The sequence below is a fragment of the Gymnoscopelus braueri genome, assembly GCF_963280865.1.
Source record: "Gymnoscopelus braueri genome assembly, chromosome: 21".
Classification (NCBI taxonomy): Eukaryota; Metazoa; Chordata; class Actinopteri; order Myctophiformes; family Myctophidae; genus Gymnoscopelus; species Gymnoscopelus braueri.
In genome coordinates this window covers 24,309,119-24,327,723 of record NC_137623.1, presented here as the reverse complement: position 1 = coordinate 24,327,723, position 18,605 = coordinate 24,309,119, and the positions used below count along the sequence as shown (strand labels likewise).

The 18,605-nt window shown below is 41.6% G+C and overlaps 1 protein-coding gene across 3 annotated transcripts in view; it reads left to right on the top strand.

Annotated features, from left to right (window-relative positions):
• Positions 1-14,753, top strand: part of ctdspla (CTD (carboxy-terminal domain, RNA polymerase II, polypeptide A) small phosphatase-like a) — a 45,620-nt gene extending 30,867 nt beyond the window's left edge. For all 3 annotated transcript variants that reach the window (XM_080417208.1, XM_080417207.1, XM_080417206.1), the window contains 5 exons: positions 1,706-1,807; positions 7,375-7,431; positions 8,861-8,953; positions 9,778-9,963; positions 12,623-14,753. In XM_080417208.1, the coding sequence (XP_080273334.1) occupies positions 1,706-1,807; positions 7,375-7,431; positions 8,861-8,953; positions 9,778-9,963; positions 12,623-12,748 (564 nt within the window). In that variant the 3' untranslated portion in view covers positions 12,749-14,753. The remainder of the gene's footprint in view (positions 1-1,705; positions 1,808-7,374; positions 7,432-8,860; positions 8,954-9,777; positions 9,964-12,622) is intronic.
• Positions 14,754-18,605: the final 3,852 nt, after the last annotated feature.

Sequence of the window (18,605 nt, the reverse complement as noted above, 5' to 3'; positions counted from 1 at the left end):
GATCTACAAGCTCACGCAGTATAAAATAATGGTCAAAGTGGTTAAAATAAAAAAAACGACACACGGATGCTTTCCGTGGTTTTAATGGGTTAAAATGAACACTCCAGATTTGACCGGGTGTGTGTGTGTGCATGTGCCTCATCATGTACGCTACCCTCCCCTCCTATAGCCGTGCCATCTGCCCTGTGCCCGTCTCCCTCCACAGGCTGGCTTGGCAGAGCAGAGACATAGCCTGACATGACAAGTCTCTCTCCCTTTCCTCTGACCCCCCCCCCCCCCCCCCCAAGTTCAAATGGCAGCACACTCACAGGGATAAAGTGAACACGACGACAAGGCAATACCGACCGTACCGGACTGTCACCTGGGTCACATCGCCTACACCGACCGTAATACGTCAACCCAAGAAACCCCCGTGGATTCAAGTTCTCGGCCGTCACGACTGATTTCACTCGTTTGGATTCCAGAGGGAACGACATGGCTTTCTCTCTTGGCTAACTCTTGTCTTTCTCTAGCCCTTTCAGACAAAATGTCTTCTAAATTCTAACAGTTTTTTGAAAAAAAAACCTATGTTTCTATATCAGTGGTTCTCAAACTTTTTCATGTCAAGGACCCCCAAAATGATACAGTATGTATTTGGCCGCGGACCCCCATCTCAAAATATTTCGTTCCAGGGACCCCCATGAAGCAAAGATTTGAGTTACAAATGTTCGCTTTAAGAATATATATATTCAAAGATTTGCACACGTTTTCACGATTTTTCAAAAATAGCAGATCTACAAGCTTGAGCTTGTATATCTGCTATTTTTGAATAGCCAAAGTGTAAAACAATGCTTTTTAGCTGAAATCAAGAAATGACACAGATGCTTCTTCCGGTCTTAAAGGGCTAGTCCAAAGGATGATTTATTCTTAGTTGCTCACCGGTGTCACGCGCCCGAAAATAGCAGAATACCAAAACGTCATTCCAATCCACATACGTATTGTGCTAATTGTTATGAAACCGAGTGCTACTGTGGGAGACTCCTTTCATGCTGTTTTACTAATCGCAGATTGGGACTTGGCCTAGATTATTATCATTTTTATTATTATTATTATTATTATTATGTTTTGCTTTAATCCATGAACCCTAACACCTTTAGTGCAATAAATTAACCAGCAGGTGGAGAGTTTTTATTTCTTGCCATGTTAAACAACTGAAGGCGTGAGTCAGCATCGCACTGCATCCATCTAATAGCGATTTAGAGCATCCATAGAAAGCCCAGAAACATGCTGATGATGTGGGTTCACTTATGCTTAAGTGTTTCTTAAGTGTCACCCACCATGGCCCCCTAGAGGCGGAGATGTTCTACTGCAGCCAGGAGCAGCCGAACCACTCTTCACTGCTTTGAGACGTCACACTCACTCTCTATGCACAGCGTGTCTTGTCTCTCTCTCTCTCTGTGTGTGTGTCTGTGCGTGTGTGTGCGTGCGTGAGTGCGTGTGTGGGTGTGTACTTGTATTACTATACTTGTGAGGACCAAATGTCCCCACAGGTATAATCGACTTTGAGGAATAGACATTATGAGTACTATTTCCCTGGTCCTCAGAAGTTGAATGATTGTTTTATGCTTGAAAAGGTGTTTAGAGCGTGCGTGCGTGTGTTTTACGGCCTATAGTCGCTCTAATGACCTTGTATGTGTGTCATCTCTCTTTTTCTCCTTCTCTGCAGCCTCCAGCTCAGTCCCTGCTGCCAGAGGTCAGTATATCAGACTATGGCAAGAACTGTGTGGTGATCGACCTGGATGAGACGCTGGTGCACAGCTCCTTCAAGGTACTGCAGCCAATGAGGCCACGCACGCACGCACGCATGACTGTGTACTTCATCCCGCTTAACCACTTAATATCTGGTGTCCCTATTTTGGGATTGTCATTATAATATGCAAATAAATTCTAAAGGTTTCCTGAAATTCAAAATATATGAAAATATAAAACAAAAAAAACTGTGAAAATATCAGAGCTCCAGTTCACGACACATTGCGAGGCAATGAGGTGGTAGATCTGATATTTTCACTGTTTCTGAAATAGGGCTTAAGTAGTTAAATAGTTGAGCTGAAGTGTCCCCATTCGTGTCCATCTTCCTGGAGTTAAATTCACGCTGAGCATTTGACTGTGTACTAGGAGGTCCTCCAGTTGGAGGGTCCTGGCTCTGCTGCCTGTCCTGGTTGTGCTGTGTGCTCACTGCTCAGCCTCTCATGTGACCTCCCACGTACCTCCAAAGTCCGCTATGCAGGGACACACCTGCTCACTCCAGTGACCCAGTTCACTACAGTACAGCACAGCCTCCTCCATCCCTCTTCTATTTCTGTGTGTGTGTGCGTGCATGTGCATGTGCATGTGCACGAGTGTGTGCGTGCGTGGCCAGGAGTGTGTAGGTTAAAGATAAGAACGTGGGAGAGGTGTGCAAGCTGGTAGAAAGCGGGGAAAACACATTTTACTAAGTATTGAGCGCTTTTAAAACATTTAACCATAAGCCCTACGACGTCATCATACAACGTGGAAATTGCAGATCTACAAGCTCACCACACATCACGAGGGCAACGTGTTGTGAGCTTGTAGATCTGCTATTTGTAAGTTCATTCTTTGAAAATGTTAACCCATGATGACATGCTCAAAATAGGGCTGCCAGGTTGAAAGTGGTTAATACATTTCTTCATGAATACTGTAAATCTTAGCTGTCAGGCAGAAACCTTGTATCCATCAACTTTTTAATGTTTTTCCATAAATGAATGACATACCTTCATCATACAAGTGTGTCTGATCTACAAGCTCATAGCGCGTCGCATTACGACGTGTTGTGAGCTTGTAGATTGTCTATTTTCACAATTTTAATAGTTTTCTTTAAATAATGATAAAGAGGAACATTTCGGACATAATGAGGTTTTCACCCGACATTGACGAAATGTTAATGTGTTATACTCTGTTCTGAAAAATGAAAGGGAAACAGAAATGCATGCACAATCTCTTAATTCAGACACACCCGCCACAGTCACACACACACACACACACACACACACACACACACACACACACACACACACACACACACACACACACACACACACAAGGGTGTGTCCAATACAATCTGCTTTTCCTTTGGATGACCGTGCTGGAAGGATTTCCCCGAAATCCAATAAAATTGAATTCTTCTTTACACAGAACAAGCCTGTGAGACAGATAAGACCTCTGTTCCACCCAGTAAACCCACTTGGTGTACACTGGGAAAAAAAACTCAAACTGCATTTTGGCCCCGAAATCAACTGAGAGAGATTTTTTTATTCTGAAATGACTTACCGATTTTTACTCTTGGATCACTGCCACTTATTTTAATCATGCAATTGTCATCGTAAGGCGTATTATTATACGATGACAATTGCATGATTAAAATAAGTTGCAGTCATCCTCAAAATGTAATGGTGGTTGATCGCTATTGAGCTGATTGAAAGACAGGCATACAGACAGACAGGCGTCATTTGGGGTCCTAGGGGATGGCAATTGCCAACCCCTAGTGTTTGCAATTAATCTCACATACAGTCCTTTTATGCATATTTTCTCCACCTTTTAGATCGCGTCTGCATCTCAATCCACACCGCCAATCCATCAGAATCATCTTTATTGTCACTTTACAGGTTCAAAGATATACAGTATACATACAGTACAGACAGTGTGTGTAGTAGCAGCTATGTTTAGAACATTAGCATCGTATGCCGGTGTGTGCATGTCCTTTTAGTAACATTAGCATATGCAAGTGTATAATTATAATGCATATCATGCCGCCCTCAGGCGAGGAATCTACATAATGACTTGTGACGCGGTTGGTCTTGCAACCATACATTCTTTAACCACTTTCAATCTGTCATTATAGGCAAACGTTTTCAAAAACGGTTCTATTTCTATTTTTAAAATATATCGAAAATAGACGATCTTCAAGATCACAATGTGTCAGGATGCGTTGCGAGCTTGTAGATCTGTCATTTTCATTAGTTCATTGTAAATAATAGGACTTAAATGGTCACTTTTTTTTGCCATTTGTGCCATAAGTGGATAACAAACACTGATGTGCTGTGTACACCCCCAATATTTACCATAGCCCCTCATCCTACCCCCCCCCCCCCTCTCTCTCTGCCTCCCTCTGTCACATATCTGGGTACACATTGGATAAGAAGAGAAGCGATTTGTTTGTTTGTTTGGTCTCGAAATAGTCTAGTGATCCAGGAGAAAAGGTGTTTGCCAGTATCCCCCATCTTTGTCTCTATCTGCCTCCATCCCTGTTTGTTGCTGCCCTCTCTATTGCCTCTGTTCAAGCCCCGTCGCGCGACGCCATCGCAGGTGCGATGCGCTGTGAGCTTGTAGGTCAGCTATTTTCGGCTTGCGACGACGCCACTGTGCCTCGAACGAAGTACGAATCTGGTTTATTTCTCTTCTGTCTGTGGACAAGGTGTCTTAACCCTTTAAGACCGGGAACGCATCTGTGTGTCATTTTTAAGATTTATTTTGACTATTCAAAAATAGCAGATATACATGCTCATAGCGCGGCACGCGCTATGAGCTTGTAGATCTGCTATTTTTGAAAAATCTTGATTTCTTTTTGCAACTCTTTGAATATATATTTTTTAAAGCGAACATTTTTAACTGTTACAACTTCTGGGGGTCCCTGGAACAAAATATTTGGAGATAGGGGTCCACGGCCAAATACATATAATTTTTGAGAACCACTGATATTGTAGCAACATTATTTGGGATTTAGAATACATTTGTAGAAACCCCAGAAGCAAATATTTGAGTTATAAATGTTCGCTTTAAAAATATCTATGAATATATACACGATTTTACACGTTTTTTCCCAAAAATAGCAGATGACAGAGATCCCGGTCTTAATGGGTCAAGATTACTATTATAGTTTCCTTTACTCTTGTTCATCTACAGACAGCAGCAGCTGCTTATTATGGCAGTTTTCTGGTGGGATACCGTTTGAGAACTTCGAAGAGAGCGGAATATGACCAAACGGCTGGCTTGCAATAAGCACCCAGACATCTGTCTGTGGGCATGACGTAGCATAGATTCAGATTCTGTCTGTCTCTTGCAATCACCAAGCAAGTCCACATATCCGTGTCTGTCTCATGTGATCAGTCCAGTGTCTCCAGTGTAGGGGACATTTTAAGAGGGACAGACAGGTCAAAGCTCTGGTATTCCTTCAGCAAACACCCCCCTCTGCTGGATGCTATTGAGCTAGCTATGCTATTACAGGTTTATGCCCAAAGGCAGCCAGCTTTGTTTAGAATAAAGTAGGGTTTATATTCTAAAGGCTTGTTATTACTCTTTATTCAGTAAAATATTGACATGTAGGCCTTTTCGGTTGTTTTCCTCTTTTTTTTCTGGGCTTTTTCTGCCTTTATTTATAGTTTTATAGTAGTGATGGACAGGAAACGGGGAGAGAGATGGGGAGAGATGCAGCAAAGACCGGCTGGAACGGGACACGAACCTGCGGTGCGCTGTCTGGCTGCTTAGGAGCCAAGGTGCCCGCATGTAGGCCTTTTCTTGGGAAGAGCCAGATAGTCCATATAATTATGTATTATTGTAGTGTTGCCGATATTATTAATATAATTACATTAGCCTGGGAACAGACGTAATTTCCCTGCATTCTGATTTGGCTTAGTTGTATGCTCCACGACAACTTCACCATGTGCAAAAAAAAAAAAAAAAAGCCTCTGTCGTTGTTCAGTAGAACGAAAGAGGCTTTTTTTTGTACTGCAACTTTCGAGCCACAATGAAGAAAAAGTCACGCTTTCTCCACCACATCACTGTCAGCCTCTCTCCTTCACCCAGACGACTTCTTCCTCTCTTCTTCCCTCTGTGGCAAAATGACAGCAGAGGTGGTCCTTTCATCCTCTCCGCTACGCCCTCCATTCATCTCATAATTGTCCCCGCTGCCTCTCTTGCCCCCCCCCCCCCTCCCCCTCATCTTCCTTTTCAAAGATGACATGAGTCAGGCTATCGCTGCAGCTGCCTCGTTCCCAGCTTCTCTCTCTGGTGCTTCACTTCAGTTTGTATTTTTTGATACTTTCACTCTACTACAATTCAAAGACTTTTTTTAAAGAAAGTACTCCAGTACTTTGACCCATTAAGACCTGAAGCCGATTCTACAAATGTCTTCTAAATCCCAACAGTATTCTGAAAAACCTATGTTTCTATTTCAATGGTGCTCAAACATTTTCATGTCGCGGACCCCCATCTCCGAATAACACTTGTTGTCGAGTAATATTTGACCAGGAGTTTCTATACTCAAGCACTTAGGTTGAGTACTTTGTCCACCACTGCCTAATAGTCCCTGCACCGCCTCTCTTCTCTTGCCCTCCAGACCGTCCCCCATCTCCCATCTTAATTTCTAAAGATGACATGAGTCAGGCTATCGCTACATAGGCTGGTCACAATTACCACATAATCGCCTAATCGCACTTATTTGAGATAAGCGCAATTATTTTACATAATCGTTGAAAATGTTTCATACTTTCAAACATTTAAAAAAATAGTGGACATAGCGGATCTACAGTACAAGCTAACAACACTTGTACGTTGTGAGCTTGTAGATCTGCTATTTCCACTATCCATTTTTTAAGTTATTAAATATGTCAGAAATGTCTTTGTATATTTAGGTTATTTGTCATATCTGCCCTTTGCAACTTCAAAGCCTAGAAGAAAGAAGTGTAATTTGTATTCATATGTACCAGTGTGCAATGACAAAAACATAATTAAATCGTTGTTGTGACAATTAATCGTCATGTACAATGTCATAATCGTGACAGCCCTATCGCTACAGCCGTTTAGTTCAGTTCTCAGGTTCTCTGTGGTGTTCCAGCCACGCTCCATAGTCAACAGTCTGCCATGCAGAGCACCGGAACACGAACACAGTCTCCCTACGGCAACCTCCATGCGCTCAGAGGATTCACAGTTTGCCCACGGCACTTTATAAGAACTTTCTCTCTCTACTTTCATTCCCTCATACCACAAGGGGGTATAGACCATATTCACAAGCCGGCCATTTTGCAATTAAGTTAATGAAATGCCACCCCGTTTCTTCAATGCAAAATACCAAAATGGCCGGCGTGTGAATATGGTCCATGAGGCGAGGAACTTTCATATTGTTCTGCAACTTTCATATTATTCTGCTGTTACACATTAAAATCTGGCGTGTTCATTTAATACTGAGAGTGTACAAACGGATTTTTACATTGCAAGAGTTAAATGAGCGCCTTGGATTTGAGTTTCTTTTGGGGTTTTTTTTTTTTTTACCAGGGAATGCTGTGTTATTGAAGCTTTGTTTATGTATTCCTATGCCTGCAGCCCATCAGCAATGCAGACTTCATAGTTCCAGTGGAGATAGATGGAACCATTCACCAGGTAATGTACTGTATTGACAGAGGACATGTGGGAGAGTGTTTGTTGTGGTGGTGGTGGTGTCAGTACACACATGGGGTGGATTTGGTGAGGGAGTGTATGTGTGTGCATGTGTGCAGTATGAGTTTGTGTGTGAAGAAAGGCAGATTAATTAAAGGCTAGATGCTGACTGTGGCTGCCAAAAATCAGGTGCTGAAGGGGTGTGTGTGTGTGTGTGTGTGTGTGTGTGTGTGTGTGTGTGTGTGTGTGTGTGTGTGTGTGTGTGTGTGTGTGTGTGTGTGTGTGTGTGTGTGTGTGTGTGTGTGTGTGTGTGTGTGTGTGTGTGTGTGTGTGTGTGTGTGTGTGTGTGTGTGTGTGTGTGTGTGTGTGTGTAAAAGCTGGGTGTTGGGTATCAGCCATTTTCTAATAGCATTACCCAGAAATCACTCACTGCATTTATAATTTGGAGCTCTCCCGCATCTAGCAGTGTATATCGGTGGGGAGAGCAGTAAAGTCATACAGAAAACTGTTATGTACAGAGCTATTGTAGAATCAAAAATCAAAACTAAAATAATTAAATGTATGAAGAATAGCCTTGCTTAGGCAAGTGCAAATGGGGGATCCATAATAAAGTAAAGTAAAGGAAACTGAACAAGATGTGTTCGTTGAACAAAACGTCTCCCTCAAAGGCCATGGTATCATTTTTCTCTCTCTTTCATCTGGTAGCCAAGCAGCTGTAGGATTACCTTTGAGACGGCTCATAAAAGTTTCATTGAATCTAACTTTCTGTTTGATTCTGCAATTCATTGGACGCTTTTGCTAATAACTGTAAAGATAGACATGTTGTGGCTCTGTGATGTCAGCAAATAAACAAATCAGTCAGAATCTGCTATTTGCATTAAAGTTGCTGTTAAAGAGAGAGAGAGAGAGACACTGGCAGGCAGACAGACAGTGGGTCCCTGTTGCCAGGTTATACACAAGAAAGAAGGAAGGCCTTTAGTTGGGTCTGTGTGAGGCTGCAGCATCAGCATCCATTCAGAAGCTGTAACCTGGTTCAAGTAATCCAGGATAGGCTCTCTGTGTCTGTTTTGGCCTGTTCTTGGTTACTTGCACTGGGGGGCAGCAACTAATCCACTGAGACAGAAGAAGATGGATGCACACAGCAAAATGAACAACAAATATAAGTAATGGTTTGTATTGGATTTGTTTTTAACTTACTCGTGTTCCGTTTTGGTCTTATTTGGTTGTTTCTGTGTTTTATATCTGTATGTGTCTTAATTGTTGATTTTTGTAATTTCTACAGCATTGCAAACGAGGGTAAACCTCAATGCTCTTTTCAAGAATAAATAAAGGTTTCAATCAATTGACTAGTGGTTTTGTGTTACACATTTTTTGGGGGGGAAATTGTCCCGGGAAAAGGTTACCGTTTTTCATTTCTTCCGTGGTGTTTCAGGTGTATGTGCTGAAGAGGCCTTACGTGGATGAGTTCCTCCAGAAGATGGGGGAGCTGTTTGAATGTGTTCTCTTCACAGCCAGTTTAGCCAAGGTAGGTTGTAGATGTGCTATTTTTTCATTTAGTTTTTTTAAAGCGAAAGTGGTTAACTCTCAGTGCCAAGCCCTGAGTTATCCCGAGTTTTTTCTGAATGCCCTCAGTGCCAGAACAAAAAATTCCGAGTTTAAAAAAAAATGTTCAGAACAATGTTCAGAACCCAAGATATCATTATCTGAAGATTTGCAGATCCATCCACTCCTTGTTTAACTTATAACTGAAAAAGGCTGTATCTCGCTTCCTAAGCACTAAAAAAAAAAAAATTGCTGGCGGTTTAGAGAACATATTTTTTTATTTCATTGGCACTGAGAGAGTTAAGCAAGTCGTTCTTATGAATATTGAATGAGAACTATTAACAAGAGCTTGTGACTAAATCATAACTACATTGGAACACAGGTTGTTTTTTGATTACCTGAAAAGCAGCGATTTTGGACATACACGTTTTCTAGCCTAGTGGTTCTCAATATTTTTCATGTCAAGGACCTCCAAAATGATATTTATTTGGATGTGGGCTCCCCATCTCAAAAATATTTTGTTCCAGGGATAAAAAAAAAAAAAAAAGCAGATCTACAAGCTCATAGCACGGCATGAACTTGTATATCTGCTATTTTTTAATAGCCCAAAGTAGAAAATATGTTTAAAGTGGTTACATTTTTTAGATTAACACATTTTGCTGGGGACCCCCAGGGGTCCTTGGGGGAAAACCAATGTGAAAACCAATGTTCCAGCCGACAGCGACTATATCTTAACTATAATCAATACGTATATATACGTTGTGTCTATCTGACTGACGCTGTACATCTGGTGGACTGTAATTGCAGTACGCAGATCCCGTGGCGGACCTGCTGGATCAGTGGGGAGTGTTCCGGGCCCGCCTCTTCAGGGAATCCTGTGTGTTCCACCGGGGGAACTACGTCAAAGACCTCAGCCGGCTGGGCCGGGAGCTCGGCAAAGTCATCATCATCGACAACTCGCCTGCCTCGTACATCTTCCACCCTGAGAACGCTGTGAGTAAACAGGCTGTCTGCGGAGCCTTAACCCATTTAGACCTTAGGCCGATTCTACAAATGTCTTCTAAATTTTATTGAATTTTTTATTTAAAAAAAAGATCTATATATATTCAAAGATTTGCACAAATGTTCAAGATTTTTCAAAAAATAGCAGATCTACAAGATGTGCCGTGCTATGAGCTTGTATATCTGCTATTTTTGAATAGCCAAATAAATCTAAAATGACACAGATACGTTTCCGGTCTAAATGGGTTAACCACTTAAACCCCTCAGGGCTTTATGCTAGAGTCTTTTCAGTGTTCTGTTATTGCGGGGAAAGCTTTAGCTGAAAATAGACGATCGATAAGCTCACAACTATATGTGAAAAATAAGGCCTTGAGAAGGCCTTGAGAAGACTTAAAAAGTCTTAGATTCATGCTTCGACGGTCTTAAAAATGTCACTGACAGGTAAAATAAGATTTAGGATTTATTTATATGCTTTTGTTGATAAATTGGTCTTAACCATTTAAAAGCTGAGCTAGATTAGGCTATTTTCGGCAAATGCTATTTTTGCTGTTCGGCTTATGTCAAAGTCCATATAGGGTGTAAGTGGTTAAAGCCATCTCTATCTCTTTCTCTCTCTCTCTCTCTCTCTCTCTATCTGTGTGTGTCTCTCACCCACACAAACACCCTGTTGGTAGAACAGAAGTATGTCAACCGTGTGGCTCTGATGCCGACAGTAACTGATTCTAGATCAGGAGCATTGTTTTAGTAACAGGGTCAAATCTGGCAGCAGTGTTTTCTGTGCTGTGTTCCTACTTTTCTTCTCAGTCAGGGGGAGAGGAGGAGGAGTTGCACGATGAGATATGTCACTCGGGTCTTTGAAGCGCTTCCTTATTATCAGTTATTCACACAATTTCCATGAGCTCCACCACAGCTATGATGAAACGCTTTCACCAGCAAAGACCAGGCCAATACACATGCAGATTTAGGGAGGTTTATTGCTCAGTATGATATGATGTAGAACACGTGTTCTCAACGTTGAGTCCAGGGTACACCAGGGGGTCCAAACGGACCCTTACGGGTCTGTAACTCCCATATGGGTCCGTTTGTACACTCTCAGAGTTACATTAACACTGAGACTTTTACAGTGTAGGGTCCTAGATTGAGGGCCTGGACGGAGGAAGGGATGGGTGAGATGGGGTTACGGGTTAAGGTTTGAGGTAGGGGTGCAACATTTAATCGAACTAATGCATTTAATAATTCAATAATTGGATAAAATAATCGATTAGTAATCTATCCCCATTTTGGGCATGACATAGTAATCCTTTTTTTTTTACTTGAAACCTTGAAAATAGCCGATGTACTAGCTCACAACCTGTCGGGATGCGACGGGTTGTGAGCTTATAGATCGGCTGTTTCTCACTACTACAAAATAAGATGCAAAACACCGGGGGAACTACAGACTAACGCAGAACTACAAGACCTGAACACTAAGCTACAGAAACCTAAACACTAAGCTACAGACACTAAAAACATGACTAAACACCCAAACCAACAGCAAACCAGAACAGAAGAGAAAACTCAACATAAACAGCCAATGTCCCAAGGCTGAGGAGCGTGACAGCCGCATGTATAATCAGACAGTATCACTGCGCCAACATTTTAATATTTACAACCATGCCGTTTCATGGATGTATTACCATTCCAATTTTTTCCCCCCAGGGCAAGGTATGAGCTATGAGGAGTGCTCCTTTTTGTCCTCACTGTTGGCACTTCTGCCTTGTTGTCAAGTGATTTTAAAGACGTGATGAAATGAAAAATTTGTTTTTCACACTTTTACAGCCTATCCGACCGTAGTCATAATATGGACGTACCTAACAATAGATGCCAAGATCAATTTCTGTGTATTCTTATATCAAAAGTCCCTAAAAGGCCAATTATAATTACTCATACTGTCAAACTAAAACCCTTATGGATAAATATGAATCACCTGTGTGATTCCCATAGCTGCACATTCCTCGCACTTTTAATTACAGGGCTACTCCGTTTTTAATCTCATTCAAGATTACGTCCAGATGGTGTAATACTCGTTTTAAACTTAATAAGCACTCTAAAATGTGTATCTGAAAACATTTAGGTTGGAAATACGCAACATAGTCACAAACATGCTTCACACTAGAGCGACAGGGCTACACAAACACTAGCCCTCTGCTGCACAGCTGAAGTGAGTGAGAATCCAGCGTTGCCATAGCCTGAGGGGTCGGGACCTTCTGATTGGTTGAAACACCGTTTCAGACTGAAACCTCATAATAAAATGAGCAAAAAAGCCATTTCACCAGGTCTTTAAGGACGTTGAGTTAACAAAAACAAGCACCCCTCTTCAGAGAGAATAATACTTGGGCACTTCAGGAGAGACCATAAGACAATAAAATACTGAAGCACTCGACTGGTCTGCACGTATTTACAGCGGTGACTGACCTTTCCACTTGCATCAAACAGGGTACTGCTTAGGTACTTCTCTCTGTTCCTAAGCACTCCTCTTCCTCAGTCATCCTTGAAAAAAAAAAACAATATAGCATTCTGTGCATGCGGGTCCCTGGCACGTTAAACAGCACCGTTAACTTGAGCTGTCCCATTCTCAACCCCCCCCCCCGCCTTCCCGTCCCCTCTACAGGTCCCGGTACAGTCGTGGTTCGATGACATGACGGACACTGAGTTGCTGGACTTGATCCCGCTGTTTGAGGGTCTCAGTACGGAGGAGGACATTTACAGTGGATTACAGACTCTAAGGGCAAGGTAGCAGACAGTACCTGGTCCTGCCAGGCACTGTCTGCTTCCTGGCCCCTGGCCCACCTTACCTGGCCTACCTGGCCCACCGTAGGGCCCCCCTGGCCCAATCCAGCAGGAGCCTCTCTCTCTGCTGGCCACAGCCCAGTGGCCCCTGGCCCTCCAACTCTCCACGGGGAGTTAACCACAGAAAAAGACCAGGAAAGACGGAGAGCGTCAGGCTCACACGGATCCTAATTACAGCGAGAGAGTACCTGTATGGATTATGACAGTGGTTCTCAATCTTTGTTTTATTTCAAGGACCCCCATAACTCTTGAGAGTGTACAAATGGAACCAAATGGACCCGTTGTACACTCTCAGAGTTAATAAAAAAACAAAGTCTTTTGCACACGTACAAAGGCGACAGGTGCGTAGGAGAAGACCAAACGAGGGCCCCAACGTACTGTCTTCAAATGCAAAAAAAAAGTCTGTTAGACCTTAACTCATTCACTGCCAGGAATTAATTAATTAATTAATCCGTCTACTGTACCCTTGCCAGCGAAAACGGCGATTTTACTGTACCTAAATCATGGAATATTCTCTAGCGTCCCGTAGCGTCGGGGGGAGGAAAAAATTGCCCGCCACGATCCTCCATTCCAGAGCTATGGCCGTTTGAATGTAGCTTGTTTTTTTTTAAACACTTAGAAAACATAAATCTGAGAAAATGTTACTTTTGTAAATCCTTTAACGTGGAAGCAGACGATCATTTTTTTCTTCCGGTCACTTGGTCTCTGTGTGTACACTTCTTTGGTGGTGTTTTTGTAAAAAAAAAAAAATAATAATACGTCTTTTACGTCCGTGGCAGAATTGGATTTTGGAAGTAAATTACGTTAATTACGTCTGTGGCAGTGAATGACTTAAGATAACCTGATGAAGGTCTAAAATAGACTTGTTGTATTCCTATTAAATCCTTTTTTTTTGTTGCATTTGAAGACAGTGTGCGGGAGTTTTTCTACATGCTCAGAGTGCAAACTCTCACGCTCAGAGTTACAGACCTGTGAGGGTCCATTTGGAACCCCGTCAAGGAGCCCTGAGGGTCCCGCCTGGACCCCCGACTTTGAGAACCACTGGATTATTATACGACACATGTCCACAGGTGTTGTTCATTCTCCAGGACAGGTACAGGTCTTCCTTCTCCCACTGGCAAGAAATTCTATTGTATTACTGTATGTACATACTATATGTTTATACATATACTAATTTTTTCTATGAAAGAGAGGGGGTTTAACTATCCTGTCAAGTAATATTTTAGTTACCAAAAAATATACACAAAAACAAGAGTTTTTGGGAGTGTGAAGTGGCCGGCAATAGTCGGAAACCTTCTTCTGTTGATCTGTGCTGTGCAGGCTGTCTTTTCTCGCTAACCGTTTCATTCAAAACAACTGTGATTTACCTTATCTTACAGGATGAAGTGCCTTCATTACTGTGTATATTTAGTTTTGTTGGTAATGGGGTAGATGTTTTTAATGCTGCATATTTAGTCAAAACTCCAGAAGTAGAGTTTAATTGAGGAGAGAACTTGTCTTTATTTGCCACTTAAATAAAGAAAATTGAAGAGGGTAATTGCCATGTATAACTATTAATCGAAGTAGCTTGCTGTAACCTGAGAACTCCTTGCTTTCGCCTTTGAGTTCATTGAATATAAAATGGTTAAATTTACTGAAGCATCTAATGGCTCCACATGACATCATTTGTACAGTGGCTGTAAATTAATAACAATTTGATAACATCGAAGACGTACACTTTATTCAAGACAATTTATCCTGACATTGGCCTCCTTATATCATCGACATCCTTATATCCTTATAATGGTATCACTGTCCCCCCAAACGTATGGAAACCGAACTCGAACTATAATGATTAGCATAGATTATATGAAATTATATTTATTGGGGAAAGGGGGGGGTTGGGTGAACTGTAAAGAATGCTGTTGAAATCGTACTGTATAACGTTATTAAAGTTGCAAGTTTGCACACTGCCGCTGTCTGTACCTTGTAATGTCATCTATCTGACCTGCTCAATAAACAAGAGGGTAAGACTGACACATGAACATAATGAACATCCCATACACTGTGACTTTGATTTTCGAATGTTTTGTTTTGTGAAGCTCTAAAGGGGAATCCTTCCAAAATCTTTTTTTATTATCCTAAATAAATTCTGATTATTCTCATTACTTAAAGGGCAAGACCACTTTGGTAGAGGTTTAGGTTGTGTAGTTACTGTACCTTGCTATGATGTAACTCCAAAGGTGGGCAAGAAATCAAAAATAATTTCTCCATTGACTAGAAATTGATAATTCAAAATATGCTCCTCATTGACTTGCATTGTACGGCAAAACCACTCTGGGGGCTCTTTTTCAGCCCGTAAACGAATGCAAACACAGCTGATTCTGACTGTATAGAACATCACAAAACCCAGTACTGTACAGTTTGTTTTTTTAATAAAAATGTCAACTTCCTCTTGATTTTACTATTTGAAGATCTGCGGATCAATAAAAATAGCAAAATCAATAGGAAGTTGACATTTTAATTTAAAAAACAAACAGTATACTGGGTTTGGTGATGTTCTATATTGCAAGAATCAGCTTTGTTTGAGTTCGTTTACAGGCTAAAAGAGCTGCTCCTGGGCCTCTTCACCGTACAATGTAAGTCCATGAGGAGTATATTTTAAATGATCAATTTCTTGTCAGTAGAGAAATTATTTTTGATTTATTGCCCTTTGATTTATTGCCCCCATGGCAAGGTAACTACACAACCCAAACATCTACCAAAGTGGTCTTGCCCTTTAAAATGAACTTCAGATAATGATTTCTGAAGATAAGGGCGAAGACAATCCTAAAACATAATTGATTGGCATTGTCTGAGATGTTTGAAAGAATATTATAGTTCAAAGTGTTTATGTTGGTGCAGAACAAAGTGGACTTTGGACATTCTCAAGGTAATGCTAGTGGCCCTCTCTAATGTTCAAGTGAATTAATAATTCTGGTATGAACCAGTTAATGTGCAACCGAGGAAGGCTTTGTTCATATATTGATGTGAACTCGTAGGCTCCACTTGCATAGTGACCAGTGTTGCCAGATTTTGTGAAAGAAATAAGCAACCACGTCTATGAATAGAAGCCCAAAAGAATTGACCACATAAGCACTTCAAACCTAGCCTGATACTCAGCCCGAATTTTCATTTCGTTTCACTCCATTATTCAGTCTGAAAGCCCTCTCAATGCAGCCGATTTCTGAGATGGGGGCGTGGCCAAAGTGGGACTCCACTATGAACCAACGCGATTGGTTCATACTGGATTATCCCGATCCCGATTCGTCGTACAGATTTTCAACCGAGAAACACTCGCCTTCGACAGCGTCACCAGACCCTGAATGCGAAGCAAAGGATTCAGGGGGTGGAGCCAGGCTACTTCAAACCTATATACGGCGGATATTTGAAAATCTTGAGGAGAAAAAAAAGCAAAATGTGGAATATTTCTGAAACATTTTAACAACAACAACACAAATCTGGGACGGGGCTCCCTGGCACAAATTATAATTTCAGATGGGGGTCCGTGAACAAATACACATTAGTTCGGGGGTCCTTGACAGGAAAATGTTTGAGAACCACTGGTTTAAACAAAAAGAAGGGACAAAAAGAATTTGGAAGAAAACCCAAATAAGCAACTATACACTTTAGAAACAAGCCCAAAAAGAAAACGCCAATATTTACAAGCAACTTTACAGAAAAACAATCCCAATGTCGCTTATAATAAGCAGACCTGGCAACACTGATAGTGACCATAGCATCCACAGCTGTGGATTAGGAATTAAAGAGCCTGCTGCTCAAGCCCCTCTGAAGAGTTATTTTCTTACTTTTTCACTTTCAATTGAAATATGCTTGGTTTGAAGAGCACTGAATTGTTTAGACGATGAGCTCAGGAATCAAATCCAAACATGCAAACCCTTGGCTTAAGGTAAGAACAAATTGAGCACTATTTTCAAATATATATACATTATATTATTATATATTATATTATTTGATAATTTGGCCAATGTTTGACCACCACTAGTTTGTTGATTACTTTCAATGCAGTAATGGGCTTTAGTCTTTTTCTTTTCTTTCTTTCTTTTTTGTCTCCGCCAGGCTGAAGGCATGACCGAGACTATGTTTTGCACCCTGTCTGTCCGTCCGTCCGTCCGTGTGTCTGTGTGTCCGTGCGTGTGTCCGTCTGTCTCTCCGGCACCGTTGGCCTGATCGCAGCGAAACTGCACGCACACACACTCCCTGGATGCCAGAGCAGAACCTCTGCCTCGATTTTTTTAAGATCGGCCGGTTATAGTGCTACCTGGAGGCAGATTTTTGCTGTGTGCCTCAAAATGCCTCAAATCATGAATGCGGCGTCTGATTGCCGTGAAAGGCAGAGGAAGAAATGCCACCCTTTTCACATTGGCCTATTATAGCGCAACCAGGCGGCCACAATAACCGACCTGACCTGGCGGAGACCTGTGCTCTGAGGAGCACTTTTTCTAGTTTTCTTTTTCTTTCTTTTTATTAAAAATGTCTAAAAAGCCCTTAAATTGTCACTTCACTGTCATCTGGGGACCCCCCCCCCAAAATCATCTGGGGACCCATGACCCCTGGGAGGTGGAGCACAACACCTACCATCAGCTCCCAGTACTTACCGTGTGTCTCAGTTACCCACGCCGTGCATCTCATACACTGAGTTGGCTGTGTGCCCAGGATCAAACCCAGAACCATTGTGGTCCATATGAGACTAGGAGAGTTCTCCCCCTGACTGAGCTACCCACCCAGACACGTTGATTAGAGCCTAATGGTCTGTTAATGAAGACGAATAGTTTATCAGCTCTGCCTAAAAAAACATTATAAACTAGTAGAGCAAAGCCTTAAGGTTTCCCTTTGCTTAATGGTTTCTATCAGATGTTTTCCCATCAGGACCTGATGAGTATTTTTGATTTTTATGTTCTAATGGTCCTCTCATCTTAAGGCTTCCCTAGAGAAGCTGATAGAGGCAAGTGAACAATAATTATAACACTAAAGAAACGTAGGATTGATGAGTGAGCTATTTGTGCTATTGATTCATGATTCACACATAATGCAATACAAAATATAGCCTAAGGAGTTTTAATTATATTTTATTATTGGACCTCATACTGTTTGCAGCGAAATCTGTCTGATTCACTCTGTTTTACTTACACAGTAGTAGCCTAAGTAAAGTATCCGAGGATCTTGATATCACTAGAGTATACTCTAAACAAAAATGGTGCTAAATAGCACCAAAAGTGGTTCTTTGGCTCATAGCACCTATCTACCTTTGAAATGGTGCTAGAAACTAAGGTTCTCTGTGGTTTCTTCAGCTTAGTTTGCTAGTTTTTGATAGTAATTCTGTAGGAGTTGTACAGAAAATCTATAGTTAGGTGGAAATGGGTGTGGATTTGCATCATGGGAATGGCAAGGAATCCAAAATTTTGATTGTATGACATACAGTTCAAGAATTATAGGCCAAAATGTGAAGACGACGTGCTGATCAGTCTAGTATTTTGGGACATTACTCATTGACATTACCTTCAGACAAACAGTCAGCCACACACATACAGGCACACAGGGACCTGTATGTGGAGATAACCTGGGTTCAAATTGGCTCATGTACAGCTTGAGCCCAGGAAATGTAGATGATTTTCACATGGATCCTGAATCTTTGATGTACACAGAAACGTGTCGCGCTTGAGAGCCTTTATTTATTGAGGCATTTTGGAAATAATGTGTGTGGGAGAGAGTTGCTCACTTGTGGTATTGTTAGCAAAGAGACTGAGGGAAGTGCAGGTGTGTTC